The sequence below is a fragment of the Echeneis naucrates genome, chromosome 4 (assembly GCF_900963305.1).
Source record: "Echeneis naucrates chromosome 4, fEcheNa1.1, whole genome shotgun sequence".
NCBI classification, from domain to species: Eukaryota; Metazoa; Chordata; class Actinopteri; order Carangiformes; family Echeneidae; genus Echeneis; species Echeneis naucrates.
The window spans coordinates 16,436,274-16,457,585 of NC_042514.1; the positions used below are offsets into that span (position 1 = coordinate 16,436,274).

The 21,312-nt window shown below is 38.4% G+C and overlaps 1 protein-coding gene across 1 annotated transcript; it reads left to right on the forward strand.

The window, feature by feature from the left end:
• Positions 1-2,151: 2,151 nt before the first annotated feature.
• On the forward strand, positions 2,152-21,301 carry LOC115042135 (glutathione hydrolase-like YwrD proenzyme). The gene is given in 17 exon segments (XM_029500185.1): positions 2,152-2,336; positions 3,177-3,214; positions 4,360-4,566; positions 6,032-6,184; positions 6,231-6,342; positions 7,432-7,444; positions 7,446-7,611; positions 8,502-8,648; positions 9,296-9,478; positions 9,640-9,724; positions 10,812-10,844; positions 10,847-10,906; positions 12,346-12,464; positions 15,247-15,504; positions 18,848-18,916; positions 19,630-19,772; positions 20,124-21,301. Coding segments are annotated over 17 exon segments (2,085 nt in total). The 5' UTR covers positions 2,152-2,236; the 3' UTR covers positions 20,323-21,301.
• Positions 21,302-21,312: the final 11 nt, after the last annotated feature.

The following is a 21,312-nucleotide window of genomic DNA, read 5'->3' on the forward strand; positions in this document are numbered from 1 at the left end:
TGAGGTGCTGCAACAGAGCCAGAATTGCGTTCTGCACCACAGCCACCGGCTGAACCGCCACAGCCTGAACCGCCACTTGGAGCACTCCCAGCATGCCCACTGGAGTAAGATGCTACATTAACCCCATAGTTACTGGGCTCAGGACTGTAATAGGGCTTCCTCAAACCAGCCATGTTGGTGCTGCTGTAACCAGAGTAACTGCCAGAAATGGGAGTGTCAACTTTGTCAGAACTCTGGTTGGGTCCACTTGGTTTAGGGAAGCTGCCACCAGCATTAGAATTGACCCTTCTCCAGTTACCAGGACTATAAGGAAGTGGCACTGCCACAGGCTCTGTAGCTGCTGAACGTGACCCTTGTGATCCATACTCTGGAGGAACATGAGTAGATTCAGTAGTTTATTTATTGAGCTAGTAGAGTAGCTTCTCTAACCTTACCTTTATATACAGGACTACAGGTGACACTTCCAACCAGCAGGCATAGGATCCAGAACATCCTGTAGACACATTCCCTTGTAGGTCAACTTCAATAGATGCTAGTCTTAAATTGAAATCAGTGACTTACTTACTACTTACATGATGTTGGTTTGTGGGTGGTTAAACTCAAGCAAGTCCTCCCCAACAGAACTACAAAGACAGCGCACATATAAGAATGGAAACATGCAACACCCCTAATAAGTTACGATGACAACAACCTTCTTACCACAGACATACCAGTCCCCACAAACACAGTGTCCTCATGAGTGCTAAATTCCTCCTTTTAAAGGTCTCTCAAACTTGAGTTAATTGAGCTTTAAGTGAACACAGCTGGTAGTAATTAATCCTGAGGTTTGTTCAAGGTGCAGTCTAACCCTGAACGCACTTCCTCTTGAGTTTTTCTTTTCAAAACTGTTGATTTAAGTTGGTCCTTTCAGCTCTGGGGAGGTTAACCATAAAAAGTGTATACATGCAAATATATAAATATGTTTGTTCGTGTATAAACATTTGCCAACAAGGTTAACTCTGAGTTCATCATCTTTATGACGATTATACCAAATACAAGTTTAAAGTATACTGAAACATAGCGCTCATACTCACAGGATGATACGGATGATGAAGACAGTGTCCCGGGCCGTTCAAACAATAAGAAGAACTTCCCACATCTGAAGTTTTCACGACTGAGCTTCGTGCCTGGTGGGTGAGGGCAGTTAGAAGAGATGAGGTGCCAAATTTTAAAATCCGTGGTGGCAGCATTTACTCTCAGCATCATCTGGGAAGTTGTGAAAACTAAGCTATGGAACGTTTTTCTTACTGTTTGAACAGCCTGGGTCACTGCAGCAGCAGGATCTCAGTGACTATGCCATGATGGGCAGTATGCTGTTGAGAGATAGACACAAGGAAAACAGGGAGAGAAAATAGATTAATTACATCTACATCTACATCAGACATCTGATAGATGGACATCCTGTACAGTGAATTGACAGAATATTAGGTGGTGTAATCCCCACCCGTGCATACGATACTGTCTGGCTGCATCGCATTATTTTATTATTTTATAGCTAAAGTTACTGTGTGTGTAACTTATGTTTATACACTTGCCTCTTGAAGCAGCTTGCTTATCTCTGCTGCATATACTTCCAGACTCTCAGGGAGCATGGAGGGGGGCAGAGAGGTTTGTTCTGAAACAGTCTAGAAAATGCCTTTGCTGAAAGCCGCCTGCAATTTCTCTTTTACTTTAGCATAATCTGCCTGAATGGCAGCTGGCAAGCTATCCCATAGAGGACAAGCGGCCTTTGTCAATACTACAAGGGAAATACTATAGTCCCAATTGTATCTTTAGAAAACACGAGTTTCGTTGAGTAGTGTTGTCTTCAGTTTAAAATGCTCAAACGGGATGTATTTATAAAGATTTGTAAATGGAAAATATTTTAATGTAGCAAAATTATACTCTTATATCTACTTTTTAATCAAACTGTGATTAAATTAGACAGAGGGATGGGGGGGGGGACAAGATTATTTTGTAATTTTGTCAAGGGCTCAGGTAAGACTGTCAGCTGGCCTGATCATCATATCTTGCTGTTGTTGAAAGCAGCCATCGATCGATGTCATCAGTCATCCGCTGCTCTGTTGCAATCCTAGTGGAGCCAAACTTAATAGATACCCGAGTAAGCGATGAGAAGTTGAAAGTTTTGTGGGCTTGGATTATTTTTCCTGTTAAATCCGCTTCATCGTAGTAAACAGCTGCTTGTGGCTGAAGAGGGATGGACACCGACTTGCCCTTTTGCTCTCGTCGGTCTCCTGTCGTGTGCTTACACGGCTGTGCGGCGTCCAGCCAGCCGCTAGCTTCTAGCTCAGGACTGGGTGAGTGGAAACAGCTGCCATAGAGATCTCGTCTCTCAATTTTCGAGTTCACTAAGACATTTTATAGCAGCGATTTCACCACAATAAAAGGCCACCAACACAAAAGACTGTGGGCACTCTGGAGAAGATGCTGTTTTCATCCGTAAACTGCACTTGACAGATGCCAAATCACCAATTACATGTTCCAGTGCATCTGCACTAACACTGAAGCCACAGCTATATTATATATTCCTATCGCTTGTTTCCACAACATAGGACTTCAAAAACCAGTGGGCATTCAATTCACAATAAATATAAGGAAAAAGCAGTAAATACTTGAAGTTTGGTATCTGGGTTATTTATTTATTTTTTTTTAACATATGCCTAACCCCAGCCATAGCTTTAATATAAAAATCAACACGAAAATGACTATGTACATATATTGTTTGGGTAACATTTTCACATCTGGGGTTCCCTATTTGATTTTTGTCAACATTTTTTATATTTTCAAACAGAAAAAGTTTGAAACGCACAACTAAAACAACATGTATTGTCGTCCTGCTACTTATGGATGGAATTATGGTGGAAATAAATAATTCCCTTTTGGCGGGCACACAAGGAACACTCTCAAGCAGCCACTGTAAGAATCAGTGATATACAAAAGGAAATGTCCGATATATGCAAGCAGAGGTGAATGGAATGTAGTTTATGCAGTTCACAAACAAATCATCACCTGCCATGTGAGGCAATAAACCGAGATGGTGACGCTGTCAGAAACTGTACGTAAACTAAAATTGTTTGGACAAATAATTACCTCCTGGGAGTAAGTGACAAAAATGTTTTGTTTGCTGTGATTTTTAGTTGGAAGCAGGGACTTTAAACCAGGTGAAAGTACATTTGTAAATCTTAAGAGCAATTTACATTGGAAAGTCATTTGTCGTGGCATACATTTAGCTGTAACAGCACTGTGGTGGGGTCTTTTTGGGCCCACAAGGCTATTCTGAGCCATTTGACAGCATCATGTATATGCCATAAACAACCTAAATCTAAACATGCACTTCAAAAGCAAACATTTTGGCACACAACATCATTATACGCAAACACACTTGGAAGTAAGGCTCTTGACTCTTGTATGTTCTAAACTATGGTATTGAAGGCTAGTTGAGGATATATAAATAAGGAGAGGAAAAACTATCTTTGAGATCTGGACAGTTTCTCTGTTTGGTCAAAATGGCAACATTATAACCATCTATGGTAGGATTTCCACAGGTTCTTAAAAACTATGGACAAAGTTTTAAAACAAGGGCCTCAGAGTTTGAAAGCTATTTGAAAGCTAAAGAAGGAACAAATTTCACTATTCCTTTTCAGAATTTTAGTGTAAATGCAGCAGATTAAATGCGCTGGATCACTATTCTCTAATTAAAAACGTTTTAATATTAAATGCATCAACAATGTGAAATATCCATATTTAGGTGTCTGAGAGATTTCACTGTTGTGGTAAATTTTAAAATAAATGTTGAAAATATTGAAAATGTGATAATGACAGTTGGATTTTGATGGTAACTGTTCATTAGTGTAAAACGTTACTGAGAAAGCTCTAACTGGTCCAAGTCCCTCAAAAACAAAATAAATCTTAACTGCTTCATATTTCGCATTTATGGAGGCAGAAATGATAAAATACATCATTACTATTACAAAGTTTGTGTCTGTTCATGAGTATGTATATTAAAGGCTTGCTTATTAATTACAGTGGGCTGTCAATGTTTTGTGGGAAATGTGGCCAACTGTTAAATGATACAGAAGTCAGTTGCAATTTTTTGAGCAAATGTTGGCTCATCCCAAAATAACTCCTGAATTGTCCTTTCACTTATTGCTAAGAGCTAAAAAAATAAATTATCGCAACCCCTCAAAGGAAATTATAAATCGGTTTTAGTCCCCACATATCCCCTTTAAAACAATGACTCAAACTTCCTGCCCAGCAAGCTTTCCTGTGAGGTAATATTGTAAGTGTGTGTTTCCTCTGCCTTTTTCCTTTTTTCCCCAGCTGTCCTTTCAGGAGGTGCTGAGTGGGGCGGTGGGGCTTGCGGAGTTGGGGTTTCCTGTGGCTGAGGTTACAGCTCACCACTGGGCAAAATGAGTGGCTGCTCTGAGAGATGCTGGGAAGGAACTAGGTGGGGACCTGCTGATTAACAATCATGCGCCCAAATGTGGACAAGTTTTCAGAAACCCTGTCCTGGCCTTGACCCTGAAGGTAAATCCTTGAAAATGGAATGGAGAAAATCCACCAAAAACTAGAACAAGAAGAAATTTATGGGCCCTTTTTTATTTTTAACTTTTTTTTGTTTAGAAAAGAAGGAAATAGAACAATATAAACTCCCCCCCCTGCAGAAACTGTTGCATTCATTGCTCATCAGAGGTTGATTGCTTTTTTAAGCTTATCTCATTCTTCTGTATGAGAACATCTGGAATGAGCCTAAGGTCACACTGGGTAAAAAAATCCTGACTTAAGGATGTTTTACTTGACATGGAAGAAAAAAAAAGAAGGTAAATGGGTGGAGAAATATGGGTAGTAAAGTAAGGATGGGCTTTGAAAAAGACAAAGAGATGGAGTGAAAGAAAGACAAGAGATAATTTAGGACAACAAAAGCTAAAGTGAGTTCTTCAGGAGAGAGAAGAATAATGGGAAGGACATTGTAGAAAACTCATTGTTTATCGTTATAATTTACAAGGATCCAAAGGTTGACAAATTTTAGCCATAACCAGCAAAGTATGGAAACATAAACAAAGCCTCTTTCCCATGGCTCATTTTTCTGATAACTTTAAATCAAGAGGTCAGGTTTTCCCCAAATATGGTAAAATGCTGTTTATATGTTTAGTTGCTGGTTTGTTGAACAATATAAATTATATATTTTGATTCGCCAAATCACGTTTTGTAGAAACAGCAGTTTGACTGATAAATTGTTTGTGACAGTGATTGGTGAATAGACCTCTCACACCTTTCTGTGCTAACCTTTGAACTGACTCGGCAACATTAACATAAAAGGTTGTTGGCCATAAGATACAAGTAACTGGAAACTTAAAATTGAACTGCCAGCATTAAAATCATACTGGAAAAGTCAAACCAAAACGAATGAATGGCACTGTGAATTTTTACTGAGGTATTTTTAAATAATTTTGATTATTTGAAACATATTAAAAAAGTTTTGATGTTCCCTTGCAACCTTTTTCCACCCACCCCCCCGTCCCTTATTTCCCTTATGTGAGGCCATGAAAGTATGTGGAATGTTTCTTTGTGTGCAAGTTTCCTGTCAAGGACACTCGAGTTGAACTTTGGTTGACATCTCTGTGTGCGCGTTTGGCTGCCATTCACTGTAAGGCTCGCACTGGTTGTTGTCCTTTTGCATTACTGCATCAAACAGTCATTCATTTAGTGGTTCAATTATGCATAAGAATTCTGTGGTAGTTCTCTATGCAGACACACACAGACACACCTGCAGACACAATCACACACACAGCCACACAGTCCTAACGTTGAAAACAATAGCAGTGACCTCAGCCTCATTGACGAGTGATCCATGCTTGGAACTATTGAATCATAGTGATCATTTTTCTTAGGGGTACATCATTTTGTGGTCATATCCTAATCATTATGAATCAGTGCTTTTGACTGTGAAACATGTAGATGGATTCAAAGTGATTGACAAATGTATTTCCAGGAGCTGGGTGAACGGGGGAAACCAGGTTTCTACCAGGGTAGAGTTGCCCAAGCCGTCGTTGAGGTCATCAGCCAGCATGGAGGAGTGATGACCATGGATGACCTCAGCAGTCATGACAGTGAATTCATTACCCCCATAAGCACTGAATACAAAGTGAGATCCTCATTATACCTGTGTTGTAATCATGTGATGCGCAGAGTGAATGACTCTATTGTGTGTTTAAGGTGTGCGCCTGTGGGAGCCCCCGCCTAACAATCAGGGACTGGCTGCTCTGCTGCTGCTCAATATTCTGGAGAACTTCCCTGTCAAAGGTAACCACAGGCAAAGTGTTATGCACTAAGATTTGGAGCTTTCTCCCTCTGACATCTGTCTCTCCACTCAAACACATATTAGGTGAATGGACCTCTGTTTGTGCTGCTTCAAATAAAAACTCTGCGGCAGTGTATTTATCTTTTCTTTTCATCTCACTAGTTTACATTCATTTTCTGTAATGCTTTCATCTTTATTCTCTGTTGTTCTAATTTATCCCTTACACCTTATTGTTACCTTTTACTTTGTGTAGTAAGGTATTCTTGAATGCCTAATCATATTATTAAGAGTCTCTGAATGGACCATTGGGTGCTGATACATTTTGGTATTTTGAGCACTGAAGGTCCAAAACCAAACCAAATTTCCAAAATCTACATGGCTATGAGATGATAATTTCTGTTTTAACAAATGCAGCTTTCTTGAAACTAGGATAATTCCCTACTTCATAGAGCTCATTAGCTCAGCAGCTCAGTGTTTCCAAAGTCATTTGACTCATTGTCTGGGCATGATCAGTTTCCAGAGTTACATTGTTTGTTGTTTTGGCTCTGATTCACATCTGACAAAGTCACAATCTCGAACTGGTCAGGGCAAAAAACAAACTCCGGTTTGGACATTTTTATGCAGTATTATCTCTGAACCCCACTTTGCTAACCCAAACCCTAGTGAGTGAAAAGGCAGATTGATCCATAGACAAGCAGAAATCAAGACCCTTGTAGACCAAGCTTTCAATGAGGTCAGCTAATGAGCAGTAGATCAGCGTTATTCTATGAATATGTTGGTACTTATATATTTTCATTAAAGATGCAGCGATTGCAATTACAGCAAAGGAAGCATCTGTTTCCTCCTCTAGTTTAATATTTTTTACATGTGAGAGAAAAAGACCTAAAAGAGGACAAATCAAATTAAGTGTTAAGGCTGTATTGTTGCATTAATTGATTGCAGTATTCATTGGTGAAATGTTGGTTGATGTCATCTGGAATAAGCCTATGGTGCATGCAAAGTGATGTGAATATATTAGTCGCTCAACTAATTTGTTAAGAATAAAGCTACATTCCTGGAAACTCACTAGCTTTATGTGTGTGTGTTTTTAGCTATGGGCCATAACTGACTACATCCATGTTTTGGTGGAGGCCATTTGTTTATCCCTAACAGATTATCTGGGTGATCCAGAGCATGTGACTCAACCTCTGGAAAATTTACTCGACAAGAGCTACAGCTGTCAGTGTGCTTCGCACATCAGCATGGAAAGGTATGTGTTTACATTTGTACATGTTCTCGTCTGTTAGTACCAGTGTGTACCTGTCGTTCCCTGTTGACTTTAGATATGACTGTAGACTTTTACTACCGCTCTGACCTAATGCTCAGCTCTTCCCTCCTCTGTCTCCTGTCTCTTTGCGTGTGTATTTGGGCAGCAATTTGTATTTACTGTCCATGGTTGTAGACTTTGAACTGTAGGTCTTCATCATTTGTAAGACAAATAGACAATAAAAATATAAAACATCAGAATGATCTCTTAATGCTCACACAAAAAAAGTCCTTCTGTTTGCACTGTTTTATTTTCTAATAACATTACAAACACAAAAACGAACACTAATACTGCACCTATTGAGTAAAGATTCGAATCTAATATAGGTTTAGGGCTGCGTCTTAGTTTGAATCAGTGTCATATATTTTCTCAATGGTATGTGATTCTACAGGACAGTTTTTTTTTTCACTAATGACACTGTGGGAGGACAAAGTATGTATTAAAAGAGAACACAGTTGTAAATTTTATAGAAGTTCCAGTAGATATGCTCTTTTAACAAACAGGCAAAAGGTTGATAGCATGTAATTTTGCATTTTATTAAAAAGGTCAAACCAGTAATCAAGGCAGTCTGCAGGTCTTCTTCTTGAGTATTTTTCCTACCATGCATCTAAGTAAAATTACAACAGGGTTCAATTAGGCACTGTCAAAGTGACAGTATCAGCACACAGTCTTTAAATGAGATTTCACTTGTCATTTCATCAATTTAAAGATAAATGTGAGAGAAGAAAAACAGTATGTTCACTTATAACTTTACACTGTGAAGGGTTTTTACATATTGATAAAAATCATGTTGATAATAATAGTGTTTTTCATATAATATCTGTGTATTTGTGTATATATTACGGGGCCATGGAGGGTGTGAAGCCTGGCTTAGTGACTGGAAGTGACACCGTCTATTTCTGTGTGATTGACAGTCGCCTGAACGCCTGTTCATTTGTTAACAGCACCTACATGGGCTTTGGGAGTGGGCTGGTCCCAAAGGATTGTGGATTCTCACTGCAGGTCAGAAGGGTTACAAAATGTTTTTTTTTTTTTTTAAAGCTAACGAGCAGCCGAGTCACTCTAGAGTAAGTGCCAACAGAAGATCTGATAAATAACTGTAAAAACTGTATTTTCAGCACACTCTCTGTGGCCTCCTCGCTTTTAGCACAAACTTTGATCATTTTTACAAACCCATACCTAATACATGCATGTGTATTAATCGATTAGATGGATCAGATGGACCTCTGTCTAGTTTAGGAGTTGATGATGAGCAGTGTTAAATGTAAGGAACATCTGATGACAAGCTGAATGCAGCCTGTGTTCGGTGGCGCTAAGACAAAAAGGAAAATTAAAGCACCAGGCTTGAATGAAAAATCTTCTCATATTTTACTTTGCCAATTTGCATAATAGCATTAGCTCAGAAGAGCGGAGGGGAACGGTGTTTTTTTTTTTTTTTTTTTTTTACCTGGAAGGAAATCCATAAATAGACTGCTGAAGTAACATGATATTACAAAGGGAACTCTGTCTTTGTAGAATTTATTCACCAAATGCACAATTTACAGATTGGAAAGAGACATTGAAAACAAAAAGCACATGACTTAATGAAAAGGTTCATTTATACTATGAATCATTGTAATGTGCTAGTAAATTCTTTCTTCGTCTCACAGAACTGTGGTGCCAGCTTTTCTCTGCATCGAAGCCACGTGAACTGTGTTGCTGGGGGGAAGCGACCATATCACACCATAATACCTGCTGTCATCACTGCCTCTGCAGCCCAGTTGGAAAAACCAAGGCTCCTCACTGCACTTGGGGTGATGGGGGCTTTTATGCAACCACAAGGACACATCCAGGTACATTGTAATCAGGAATCATACAAAGAAAGAAAGAATAAACACTAGTGATAGTATGATTTAGCTTTTGCTTCTATGCATAGCGTTAGAGGAGATTTAGCCTCTAACGTGGTTCATCCTCACATGTAACAGTTTTATCCGCTGGTGATGCCCCTGCTTAGGTGTTGCTGAACATGCTGGAGTTTGGGATGAATCCTCAACAAGCTCTGGATGCACCAAGAATCTTCGTACAGTATGACCAAAGATGTATGAACGCTCCTCAGCCAACACACACAGACACACACTCACACACATGGATATGCGTGCACTCCAAACAGGTTTCAGCATCATTGAATTTCTGAACTATAGTTGAGCACCATGTCTTGATTAATGGTTAAAAATTGTGTTTAGTCAAAATACTGTTAGGTGTCATGCTTCCTCTTGTGAGGCCTCCTGATTAGATAACACACTGACATGACAAACATGGCACGACATACTGTGTGGTTATAATATCCCTCTGCTGCATGAATTATGAAATTCTCCCTCAGGATTTTTTCCCAATGGTTTTTATTATTCAACTTCATTTTTTTTAAACACACATTTTTCAACGAGTGTGTGGCATGTTCGTGGCTGGACAACTTTTTTTTTTTTTTTTTTTTACTTTTAACTGACGAAATGTGTTTTTGGCGAAACAATGAATAAAATAAGTCAATGGGAATACTTTGAAATACTTTTTTTTTTTTTTTTTACCTGCAAGGGTCTCCTAGAATAGAAGGAATGGACAGATATTCCTTCCCTGGACTCCCCCCCCCCCCCCACTCACAATGGCTAACCAATGGGTTGCAGTGTATGGGATGACACACTGATCCACTGTGGAGGCTGATGTGCAACTTTGACATCCAGACTCATGCATTTAGATGGAAACAGCTTTTGGATAGCTGTCCACTGAATCATTAAAGTGTGAAATTGATGAAAATGAGATGTACATTCATTACAACAACATAACTATATTTATATATACATTTAAAGTTACAGTAACTTTTATACAAGCATTGTTCAGCTCTAGCTCTATCCTTTTAAACATGTAAAGGTTGGTAAACATATCATACTAGAGAAGCTATCCCCACAGAAAAATTCTTTTAAAAAGGAATCAACCAAGTGAGTGCTTTAGTGGCCATAAAAAAAATTTGGTGTGTTCTGTTTCTTATGGGTGTTTGTTGGATTAGCTCATAATTTTGCTTTTATGGCATTTTTTCTCTACAGATCAAAAGAAAACGAATCCTTGATTGTGTCCCATGTCTTTTTGAAACACTTTCTGCCATAATCACAGTCTGATGGAACTTTTTGCATGCAGCTGAGGAGTGGTTGGTTAATCTGGAGGAGGGGGTTGACAGGAGGTGGTGGAGGAATTGAAAAGACGAGGGCAAAAAGTCAACGGACCGATCACAGGTACTTCATTTAAAACCTTGCTAGTTCTAAATGCTTGTCATTTTTGTATAAAAAGATGTAAATATTTATTTAATTGATGACATACAATATTTCATAATTAATAGGTGTTGTATATAGCCTGCTCAGAAGTTAATGTGTTACTTAAATTCTATTGTTTTGTACTAATAGCCATAAACAAATGTGACCACATCTGAAACAACTGGTGGGCTCAGATTAGAGAGATTAGCCCACAGTTCCCACAAACACTGTAGCTTCCTATTAAAAACAGGACATTTTAATTTGTTCCTCCTTCCTGTCCTGATATCAGCCTCGGTTGGTTAAGTTGCTCTGAAGAAGCTTCTGAGCATGTGAGTGAACTTGGCATTATGGAAAAATCAGAAATGGCTGTTGTAGAGAAGAAACTGGGACAGTGTAGGGCTCTTGGTCATTTCTTTACTGCAGCCAAGTATCAGTGCTGTAGAGGAATATTTGGCATGTTGCAAATGCTTCATGATAGAAATATGTTTAGGTGTGGAAAAACCAATTAAACTTCAGTTCATCCTTTTTGCCTAAGTCTGTTTATATAATTTTTATTTCCTGCTGCCATGCTTATGCATATTGAGTAGATGCTCTAATATTGTATGTTGTTAAATTTAAGGAATTAGTCACTGAGTCTGGTCCATTTATTTATTTATTTATTTATTTTGTAACACAAATTTCTTGTGCTTACTTCAAATTGGAGTATCTGTCTGCATAACTTGTATTAATCTAATAAAAAGTGAAAACTAATTTGCCAGAAACAGCTGTAATTCCTTAAATTGACGCAGCACCAATTTTCAAACATTTGCTGATTAATGAACTGTTCTATTTAACTTTGTGTAGAACTAAACTAGGAAGCTTTGTGAGGGTGGTTTTTTATTGACTTCTGTGTGGATGAAATGTCTCACATGCGATATGAATTATGACACTAATCATTGTACACTTTAATCATTAACAAGAAAATCAAATTTAGGGAACCAAATTCTGCTCATCACTGAAGAATGAAACTTCCTCACCACCTAACTGCCAGCTTTTTCTCACAACTTAAATAGCAATGTATATGCCAGATTTGAAAATATTAGTTTCTTTGTTTCATCATATCTCACATGAAAGTATAATTTTTCTTTTAGTGTGTTACTCAACAGTGAGTTTCTGTTGTGTGTTGGATTATATTAGTTTAGCGTGTTGGATTTACAGCCAACCTTTGCCTCACCTTCGGTGTGTTTTATCCAAATGTTTTCTGTATGAAAGCAGGAACACTGCATCCAAGGAGAAACAGACATTTTTATTCACCTGCATCTCACAGAAAAAAAAAATACTGTGCTGCATAATAGATAAATGTATAATCATCAGCATAAAATTGTTTAAAAGATGAGACCTTTTAATAATTTGTGCTCCAACCATGCCTCCTTCCAACACAGGACACAAGAGGTCTCAGTTTGGGCGGGGGCAGGTCATCACAGTGGGGGATTGGTGGAACCCATCTGTCAATCGTGTCGATCAGCCAACCAGGGTGTTTCCTGTGTCTCCTAATTATACTGTGAGCACTTTTCTCTGGCATCACCATTCAGATGACAGATTTAATTACCATGTGTTTAACTTCACATCAGTTCAGGTTTATATTTGAGCCATAGCCCAGTGTCATGATGGATATATATAGATGGATATAGATTTATATTCTAAACCGGTTTCTGTAGAACTACTTATTAGCATATATGCAGTCTGTGACAGCATCACTGCATAAAATCAGTTTGAGCACCATATTTCATCATTTGTGGTGGTTTGGAAGAGTTGTTTGTCCTTAACTATAACTGAAAAACAAGATATCGTGTGCGTGGTAATGTGGTTAGCATGCATGCGTCCTGGGTTTGACTCTGACTGTGGACCTACGCTGCATGTCATTCCCCTCTCTCTCCCTACCTCCTGTCAGCAAAAAGGCATTGAAAAAGTATACATATATACCCAAAAAAAGTGTTTCTCCTGGCATCTTTTGGTCAAAATGATTATCAATCTCTATTATTGAACTAATCAGATTATGGTTGGAGGTTAGAGTTACATCTTTACTCAAGTTTTACATTTTCTTTGGAAAAATTGCCTTGCGATCATCTAGTGATGATGATGTAATGCAATTTAAGTTAATATCTTCAGATAAAATCTTTTTTGCATCATTCTTCCATATTTCAATGTAAATACTTTTATTTTTGCATGTTTACTCATGAAAATTAATTCTTATATATTATTGAACAAGTCTTAGTAATCAATGCAATGACTGAGGATCTCACAATCGTCTAAAGATACCTCTGGTCCAGATGAAGGTCCCTCAAAATAACTTAATTCCCTAAAGAACAATCTGGTCTATGCTGTTGGAAGAGTTAAGTCTAATTTTTTTGAGGGCGGTCTGTAAACTCTAATTCCTGGTTTCCTGGTTGGAGAATGTGGTGTTTTTATTTGTCCTCAATAGGACTGCACAGAGATATTGATCTGTCATATGATCACCTTGTTTCTCCAGAGCACAGTGTTTTAAAAATGACTAAAAATGTGTTGACTTTGTACTTCTGAACAACTAGAAGGGAGGGCTGATTCACAGTCTCCAAAGGGTGATTTCTTATGTTTGGTTTATTCTTTGATCTTTTCAATCTTTTCTTTTTCTTTTGATCTGCACATTCTGTTATTTCTATATTACATACTTTTTATTCTGTAACACTACATAGCCTAAATTTCAGCTGTACGGAAAGAATATGACTTCTGGTACGATATGACACGTTAAAAGTGCACAATATCTTAAATTTAGTGTCTGTCCAATCCTACTGTGTGTCTTTTTTCATCTACATCTTTTTCATGGCATGCTGTGGGGTAAACACCTTATATCCTGGAGCAGCTCAACCATTTTTCCACAAATTGCTTGATGTAGAAACATGATGTTGGACTTTGTTTCAGTGTTGATCGGCTTACAGCTCCAAAGCCACCCTGGTATCATGTAAAGAAACAAACACACATATACACAACATAATCTGTCTTAATTAACACAGCTTGTGAGTGCAAGTTGTTAGTGGTCTGTTCCAGTTTACAGCGCAGTTTATCTGGACGTGCTGCATTCCAGCTAGATTAGAAAGAAGCTCACAGCATCCTGGACCCCTGAAAACACTCATGCACAAGTCCCTCTGGCTTTCTCTTGCAGAAGTCATGTTGTGCTCTATTGCCCTACATAGACCTGCTGTGCTGTTTTGCCCTTGTGACCCAGAAAGAGGGACAGAAATGTTTGCACAGTTCTCATTCGTACATTTTCCAGGAAATTTGACAAGATCCATGAAAGATTTTATTATGTTGTTCCTTGTTGCACTGTGGTCGACCTACTTAATTGTGGCAAGTTGTTCATTTAGGTTAAAGTTAAATTATACAACAACTTTTGTACAAAGTAGTGCAGTTCAAGGTGCTTTTCAGGTGACAAGCAAATACATGAAAAATTGCAATTGGAATGATAGATAAAAAAAAACAAAGGACATACAATTAAATGACAGCCACATGTAGACTGCATATGCTACACCATCATATCAATAAATGCAGAACTACATTTGCTGTTAGCTGTATTTAGGTAACTAAACTTTTGATTAAAAGTGCCAAAAATGTGGACTTTCTTTTTCATAATTAATTTGGAGATTATTTCTTCATCTAACCAATAAAGAAAAAAAAAAGTGTCAGGTTTTCAAACAGTCCACAGTCAACACCCAAGGAGGAGCAGATATTCACAGTGAGGGGGGTTGTCTTAAAACTCTTCTTTAAATGATCACTTCTTTAGCTGAATATTTTCTAATCAACAAACTAAATTCACAAATTCTCACAGCTCACTTAAGTTTTACTGTGGTGTTTTGGACTCTTGATGGAACATAAAACATTTTAAAGGTATCTCCTTGAGCAATGACCACAAAAGCTTTTCTCAAACTTCATGACATCTTACGGACTGTACGTGAGTCCACCATGTAGGAAAAAGGGATTAGGAAAGAAAGTGCACTGATGATGTATTTAAACATGTCAGCCTGTTGTTGTGCATTAGTATTTCTGAGGGAAATTAATTAAGAGTACTGTGTGAGGCCCCGCTGGCTAAGAGGCTGTAGGAAACACATGCTCACGCACACTTTTGGGATTTTTTCGTATTTCTGGCTGAGCTCTGTGCAGCTATTGGTCAGCCTCCTTTCTGAGTGTGTTTCCTGGCAGATGTCGAGTCATGGCAGAACTCCCTCAGTAAGGGAAGACGAATCTGTTCAGCACTCCCCCAGCGCCCCAGCTGCTCTCACCCTCCCTTGCCCTCTGCCTGTCTTTCACAGCTCTCCTTGGTCCGTTCAAGTTCTCTGCTCTCCTCCCTGCAGTTGTGCGTACAGTCTTGGGTGTTTTTGGGGGGAACGATGTGCTGCTCGGTGGGTTTTGCCAGGTCTCTGGGTCTGGCTCTGCTGCCTCTGGCCCTCTGCTGTATTCTGGCCAACTTGCTGCTGCTGTTTCCCATGGGAGCAATCACTTACATCCAGCAGGACCGACTTGCCAGCTTCATATGGTACTTTGGTGGACTAGGAGGTGGAGGACTGATGGTGAGTAAGAAGTAGTATGAATGGTGAAGCTTGAGATGACAAAACTCCTCAGTCAGTTTTTCTGCCACATAGTTTTGTAGACATCACGCCATCTCCTTTATTCTGGCGGCACTTTTGTCTAGAAAATGCAAACTTAAATTTGAAACTGATTATGGCACTGCCAGTGATCATGGAACACTTTGACCACACATCTAACTAAAGGACTGAACACATGTGGTGGGAGCTCAGTCTTGTGGTGGGCTTTCAAAGTCTCAACTTCACTATGAAGGGGATGCATTGTTTTTCACTTCCTTCTACCTTGTATGCTTGTACAACATTTTTCTCAACACTTTACTTACTACTAAAGTACTTACTTACTAAAATAAGTAATAAGTAAATCTAAAAATAACACTGTTTTAGACAAAAATCGGCGTACCTTAGTTTTCCACAATGCTTGGAGTACTGATCAGTAATTTTAATGCACCAAAAGTTTAAATTCTCATGAAAGGTTTTATCTTTTTTTCCATACAAATTAGTAATTACTGAAAGCTTCTTCAATACTTTTATATTTTTACGTTACTTAAAGGAGAGGCCCATACAATACAGCTTTTGGCCGATTCTATATAAAGTATTACATATTGACTATGTGACAAAAATCCTCTTTCATAATAAATTAAGAGAAGTGAAGGTAAAAATAATGCGAGTTTTGAATGGGGTGATGAATCAAAGCAGATTGGATTATTTTGCCTGGCAGAAGCTAAAACAATTAATGGATGTTGCTTCAGTTGAGGTCACTGCTGGGGATTTTCACTATTACGTACAGCGAAGAGAGAAATTCACTGAAACTAACAGTAATGACATCTACTTTTCATCTGAAACCAAAATGTGTTTCATTTTATAAGCGTAACAAAAACTTCTCCAGTTATATTCAAATGAATGAGATTCTTTGACCACATTTGGACCATGTGACTAAACTTCTGCAGAAGAAACTGTTGTATTTGGGTCGAGCTGTGAGCTTTTCACTGAAGACAGCCACCACCTCCCTTCATCCCTTATGCAGAGACAAAGGCCGGTGCTTGTTACATTGCCTGAGGCCTCTTTATTTCACTCAGTGTGTTTATTATATATGACCAATGACTGACTCATGAAAACATGACTTTGGACAAAAAGGCCACTGAAAGTGAATTGTGTCCCCTTCAGTGTGTGAAGTGTGTTTGCAGTAGTTTATTGAGAACAATGAAGTGCTGTGTGAACTCAGTTAATCTGTCTGCTCCACATGCTGCTGATCTGATGGGTTTCTGCTGCGCCTGAGCAGAAGGGAGCTGTTCTTTTGTTTTTAAGTACAAACAGAATGGAGATTGTGTTTTCCCAGAGAGGATTAACTCTGCTGAAGGTCCAGTCTCTGGAAAATTTCAATTATTTTTGCAGCTTGTGGTCTGAAGAGGTGAGAAGAAGAAACATCTTAGCACGTTACTTAAATACTTATTGTAGTGTATTTTTCAGGTGCCAATATTTGACTTAGAATTTCTCATAGAGGAATTTAGACTTTCAGTTTGGCTTTGAGAGACACACACAGCAACTTTTAAACAATATGCTACCACGCTATTCATCATTGTTCTAACACATGCAGCGATACAGAAAGAAAAGACTGGGTATTTTAAAAATGCTGGCCATTATTAAACCAAGTATCCAGTGAAGTTTGAGAGAGAAAAGTTTTGTTTTTTTTAACCTAAATTTTAAGGTTTGAAAAAAAACCAAAACATTTTTCACTCTCAAACTTCACTGGATTTTCACTTTTCACTTCACTTCGCTTCACTGGACCTTTTCGTATATACACTCTTTATATTGTAGAAAGTTTGATTAGGGGCTCTCACTGATGCTGATCAAATTGAACTTGCTGTTCATTTTCCAAATGATCTTTATCTTCCTGTATGTATTTCAAAGTAAAAGTGCAACATTGAAACTCATCAAAAACAAGCTGTAGCAAATGGGAACAGATCACATGGTTGGACATTTTTTTAAGGCAAAATTCTGAAACAGGCCCCTTCAGTAAAGGCCTGCCTCGAACACCCGAGAATGCTCAATAGTTAGCTATTGCTATTATATTAGCTACAACACATTAGTTAAGCTGTGTTGAATAAATGAATGAATAAATTAACCCCTGCCTGCTGTGGGCATATTATTTGAAGCTGCACACAAGTGTTCTTCATCTTTTTTTCTTTTTTTTTTTTTTTGTTCTGAGAAAACTTTTGTCATGTCGTCTTTATTTTTTCCTCTTTGGTTTCCTCTGTGGGAGGACAGAACATAACAGAGTCAAAGAGCAAACCGAGCTCCTCTGAGAGAAATCTATCTTTAGCTCCCATCGTTCCTCTCGTTCTCTCTTCCTCCCTCTTTTTCCCCTCCCTTTTGCTTCTGCATTGTCAGGCTCTGTCATCACATTATGTGTGTGTGTAAAACCTTGGGAACTTCCCTCCCACTGTTAGAATGTCATCTAAAGTCCTTGACTCCTGGGAGACAGACAACAGGAAAGCAAAAGGAGAGGGAGAAAATGGTGTAGTAGAACGTAAACAGGAGGATTTCCACCATCTTTCTCACCTTTACAGCTCTGCTGTATCTCAGCCGGAGCAGCTGACAGTACAATGCAGCCTGTGCTCTTGTTTACCCATCACTGACTGATTGTACTCATAAAGCATAGTTTATTTCACCATGTCCTCACTTTATAGCAGTACAACTAAGACTCAGTTGGGCCACAACTCAGTGTTTTATCAGAACTAATAACAGAAGTATAGGGTATTTTAGTGCCAACAAGAGGGGCAAATTTTGACACTTTTCTGTGGGGATGTCTTAGATAGGACCAAAATAAGTCTCTGTTGACGACAAAGATTATTATACTTAGTTTCACCACCTTAAAAGAGATGTGTATGGAGGTACAAAGAAGCTGTATTAAGTCCAACAATGTGTCAGATTGAATTGATCTTAAAATTATCGTTGCATGATTGTATACTTGCCAGTCAGATTATTTAAAAATAAAAAGCATTAGTCTTTAAACTTAAAATAAATGTCTATTTTAGCTATTCTTAGCAAACAACATGAATTGTGATCTTAAGGTTTGAAAAAAGTTTTTTTGCTCATTCTATCTTTGCCTAATTTGAGGAATTCTGCTTTCAACAAGAAAAGCTATTGTTGTATGATTATTATCTAACTGATTGTTAAGTGAAAGTCAAAGCATAGCTAATTTGTCCATGAAGCAAAATGTCAACTAAAAAAAGCCTGCTAATAGCCTCTGTTATTTTCCTTTGCCCCATATATTAACCCCAATAATGAACAAAACATTTTTATAGCTCCTATTTCTGTGTGCTTCCAGATGCTGGTTCCAACAGTTGTCTTCATCACTCTGGGGAAATGTGGCTGCTGCTGGAATGAAAGCTTAATGGTAAGATTATTTTTTGTCATGAATCATATTTAAAATCGAATGCTTTGACTGACTGAGATATTTCAATAATTAATGCTAAGATAATGCACTGGTAGAGAACTCTCATACTGTTTCCGCTTCATTAACACAATGATATCAGACATTGTGTTCTCATTTCCATTAACAGCTGCCTTGTATCGCCAAGTCTTCACTTTATGGTCATATATCTTTGCTACGCAGTCCATAAACAATTTTTTAGTTTCCGTTGCCTTTTTCTTTTACTAAATATAAATGTCTTCTTTTTTTTTTTTTTTTTTGGCTTTTCTTACTTTGCATAATGTTCCCATTTCAGTGACATTTTCCGGTTCATTTCTTCTTACTTGGAGAATAATACACTGCAGTTGACATTAAGCCAACTAACACTGTGTCCTTATGGGGTAGAATGCTAATGCTAATCCAGCAATGATAATCAACAAGGGTCCCATTGTTAGGTAACACTCAACAAAGTAAGCTTGGCTCACACCACTCAAGCCACATGCACAGCTGCGGTGAGTATGTGTGTGCACATGTGTGAAAGGAAATTCATTTTTGCAAAAGAGCTATAGTTTAAAAACTGTGTGTGGGGGGGTAGCACCTGTCTGCAGAGAGACAGGCAGTTACACAAGTAACCACAAAGGCGTCCAAACATTTGGATCATCTTTAAAAACACTGTGCGTATCTGTGTTCCTCTCAAGATGTGTGGGTCCGTGTTGGCGGCTGTGGTTGGCCTGGTGGGGTCTGGTTACTGCTTCGTCATATCAGGGTTGACCTTGGTGCAGGGTCCCCAGTGCTTCACCAAGTATGGCTGGACATACCCCTTTGCAGACCAGGGGGGCAGGTAGGGACATAATGTGCGATGGTGTGCATGGTGTCATGGTCATTTTATTATAAAACAGTATAGGCCTAACAACTATTACATGATGAATTGTTGTACAATTCATAAACATCCTGTTTCCACACTTAGTTATGAGGAATTTATTTTATTTTTTTAAATATATATACATACAAAAAATACATATAACACACTGTCACAACCAGGGCTGAACCTAAACTTTCAGGTCATGGTCCTTAAATTCATATATAGGTACTGTTTGTTCTGTATCATTCATTGATTTTAATTTCAAAAACATTCCATCAGTACAATTGTCTGCTGCACCTTCATACACTGATCTCTCTCTTTGGGTTCCAGGTATCTGTTGCAGCCAGAGACTTGGTCGCGGTGTGTTCAGCCGGCTCATATCGTAGAGTGGAACATGACTCTGCTGTGTGTTTTGCTGGGTTTGGCTGTGCTGGAGTTTATCATCTGTCTCCTGCAGCTGGGGAGTGGTTTAGTCAACGCTGTGTGCCGGCCCTGCTGCTACAAGCAGGAGTATAGTCTTAATGCATAGTCAGGCTCGGACAGGTAGATTCACCTAAACAGGCGTTCGGTATATGGATACACAAAAAAACCCCACCATGTGTGCGTGTGTACGCAACACACTAGTTAGACACACTTAAACATGCACTGTCATGAACCTCTTACAACCATGTCAGCTTTGTGTCACCACTGTATCTTCAAGCTTTCTTCTTGGCCCAGTTAAAGTGGCAAATCACTATGCGGTCATCAGTGACACCAGAATGTTTGTCCTTAATGATGTAGGTGTGTGTGTGTGTTGTCTACTCCACTGGAAGAGGAGGATATACTTATTTGCTCAGGTGGTAAAAGGAGGCTCAGCAAACCAACAAATACATAATAAGAATTGGAGTGTCCTAGGTCATGATAAGAATAATAAGAATAATAAGGATGATATGGAGTTTACAGGATAAGACGTCTCACTGAAGCTCCACAACGCTGTGTTCAACCTAAAACATCTTGAGAGAAAGCTCCTTCTTGTAGAATTGTTTTTATCTTTTACAAAATGAACAAGAGAAACAACTGCTCAGCCGTTTATGGAATCTAATGTTGTAAATCTTGTGGTCATTTAGTTTCTTTGTCATGATTATTATTTTTGCTATCATCATCATCGTCATCATTATTATTATTATTAGTAGTAGTATTGCTATGCAATGTACTATATGACATCCGTAAGCTAAGTAATATTATACCAGCAGTGAATAGAGCTGATAAAGCCTCAAATCAATTTCATTTACCAGCACAGTCAAAATGGCTGCTAAACAAATTTCGCCACCTTCCTTAGTATAGTCGTTCCTGGCATTTTACTGTCATTGTTGATATTATTCTGGCAAGGCCTGATGGACATTTTCATATTATTTTAAATGTGCCATCTTGTCCTTTCTGCTCTGTGTTTATTTTGTGCTGCCAACTTTAATACACTGTGTTGGACTACTCATGGGTTACAAGTAAATATCTATATTTGTGTGTTTGTACATGTGTTTTC